At 57.4% G+C, this 1,605-nt stretch overlaps 1 protein-coding gene across 1 annotated transcript; it reads right to left on the bottom strand.

Annotated features, from left to right (window-relative positions):
- Positions 1–8: 8 nt before the first annotated feature.
- Positions 9–1,428, bottom strand: H310_05298 (hypothetical protein; the record flags this gene model as incomplete). The annotated part of the gene is made up of 2 exons (XM_008869975.1): positions 9–30; positions 77–1,428. The coding sequence occupies 2 exons, from the start codon at positions 1,426–1,428 to the stop codon at positions 9–11; spliced, it is 1,374 nt and encodes a 457-aa protein (XP_008868197.1).
- Positions 1,429–1,605: the final 177 nt, after the last annotated feature.

The following is a 1,605-nucleotide window of genomic DNA, read 5'->3' as shown; positions in this document are numbered from 1 at the left end:
GGTGAACGTCACTTTGCCTTGGGATGGCCACTTGGCATTTTCGAGCTCCAGTTGCTTGATAGGCTCGGCGTTCAACTCGGCCTCCACTTCCATCGTGGAATACGCGTGAATTCGCTCGACACTGATCATCTGCGTTTGGAGCATGCTGACGATCTGTACGGTCCAGTTGAGGTATTGCGTCACGTTCAGAGTGCACGAGAGCGCGACACCAGCCAGCCCAGCAAACGCCACACCTGCATGATTTCCATGGGCAAGGACCGCGAAGAAGGCAGCGCCAGCCGTGACCACTGTCCCGACGATTTCTAGCCGCAAGGACAACCAGCAATTCGCGCTTATGTTCAAGACGTACGCGCGTTGGTTGCGGTCCAGCAGGGCTTGGTTCCGTGCAACAAATTGCCGTTCGACGCCAAAGGCGCGAATAGTTGGGATGCCATCCAGGGTTTCTGTCAGCAAGGCGACAACTGGAGACCGACTGATGCTATCTAGCCGCTTCAACTCACGGGACGTGCTGATGTAGTATCGCTGGCTCACGTAGTAGAACGCTGCCAGTGGCGGCAAGAGCACCGTGAACCACGGCGTCGCGTAGACAACGGTGCCAATGGTCGTGATGAACGAGAACGTGGCGCCGAGGAGCATGCCCCAGTTGGACGGAAGCGTTTCGTCCAGAGCGTACACGTCCTTGCTCATGCGGTTCATGATGCGACCGAGCGGCGTCGTGTCGAAGTACGACATCGGTGCACGAAGCACGCGGGTGAGCAACGCGCTGAAGAGGTGGGCTGACCCACGCAGGCCCGCGAGAAACAGCGCCAGCGTCTGCACAAACAGCATCCCAATGCTGGCCGCACTCAGCCCCATGAACACGTTGAAGTAGTAGAATTGGCTGTGGGTCGAATTGCCGGCGTTCTCGCTCCAGTACGACAGCCAGAACGACGCCGACAAGTTTACGCAGCTCGTCACCAAGTACAGCAAAGCCACCACACAGCCAATACCAACGCCACCACACGCGTCGATCCACACTCTGTATATGGACCACGGGACATCCCCCGTGCTACGGTCTTCGTCCGTGATCAAGGCACCCTTGTCACTGTCGATTCCTTTTTCTTCAACAACTTGTTCGGTTGGGCGATGGAATTCCGACTTGTCATCAAAGTGATGCAACACGTTGTCACGTGGTGCATGGTGCAAGTTGCCTTCCATCATCTTGGCCAACACGCCACCGGCCGAGTCCATCAAACTCTGGTACGTGCCTTGCTCCACGACGCGTCCTTGCTCCAGCACGACGACCGAGTCGCAATCTTTCAAAAAGGTCAACCCGTTCGTGACCAACACGACCAACTTGCCCTTGAGCGCCGTCTTGATGCACTGCTTGAAGATGTCCGACCCGACGTGCGCATCCACGGCCGCCAACGGGTCGTCCAGCAGGTACATGTCGGCATCTACTCACAATGACACATCACGCTTGCGCCAAAGACCAGAGTCGGTGAACAGGCCTACCTTGGTACACGGCACGGGCAATGGCGACTCGAGTACGCTGGCCGCCACTCAAGTTGATGCCTTTTTCGCCGATTTCCGTGAGGTCGCCGCCCGGCAAGATCTTCAGGTCGT

Source organism: Aphanomyces invadans (assembly GCF_000520115.1).
Source record: "Aphanomyces invadans strain NJM9701 unplaced genomic scaffold supercont1.9, whole genome shotgun sequence".
NCBI lineage: Eukaryota > Oomycota > Saprolegniomycetes > Saprolegniales > Verrucalvaceae > Aphanomyces > Aphanomyces invadans.
This window is presented reverse-complemented; position numbering and strand designations above follow the sequence as displayed.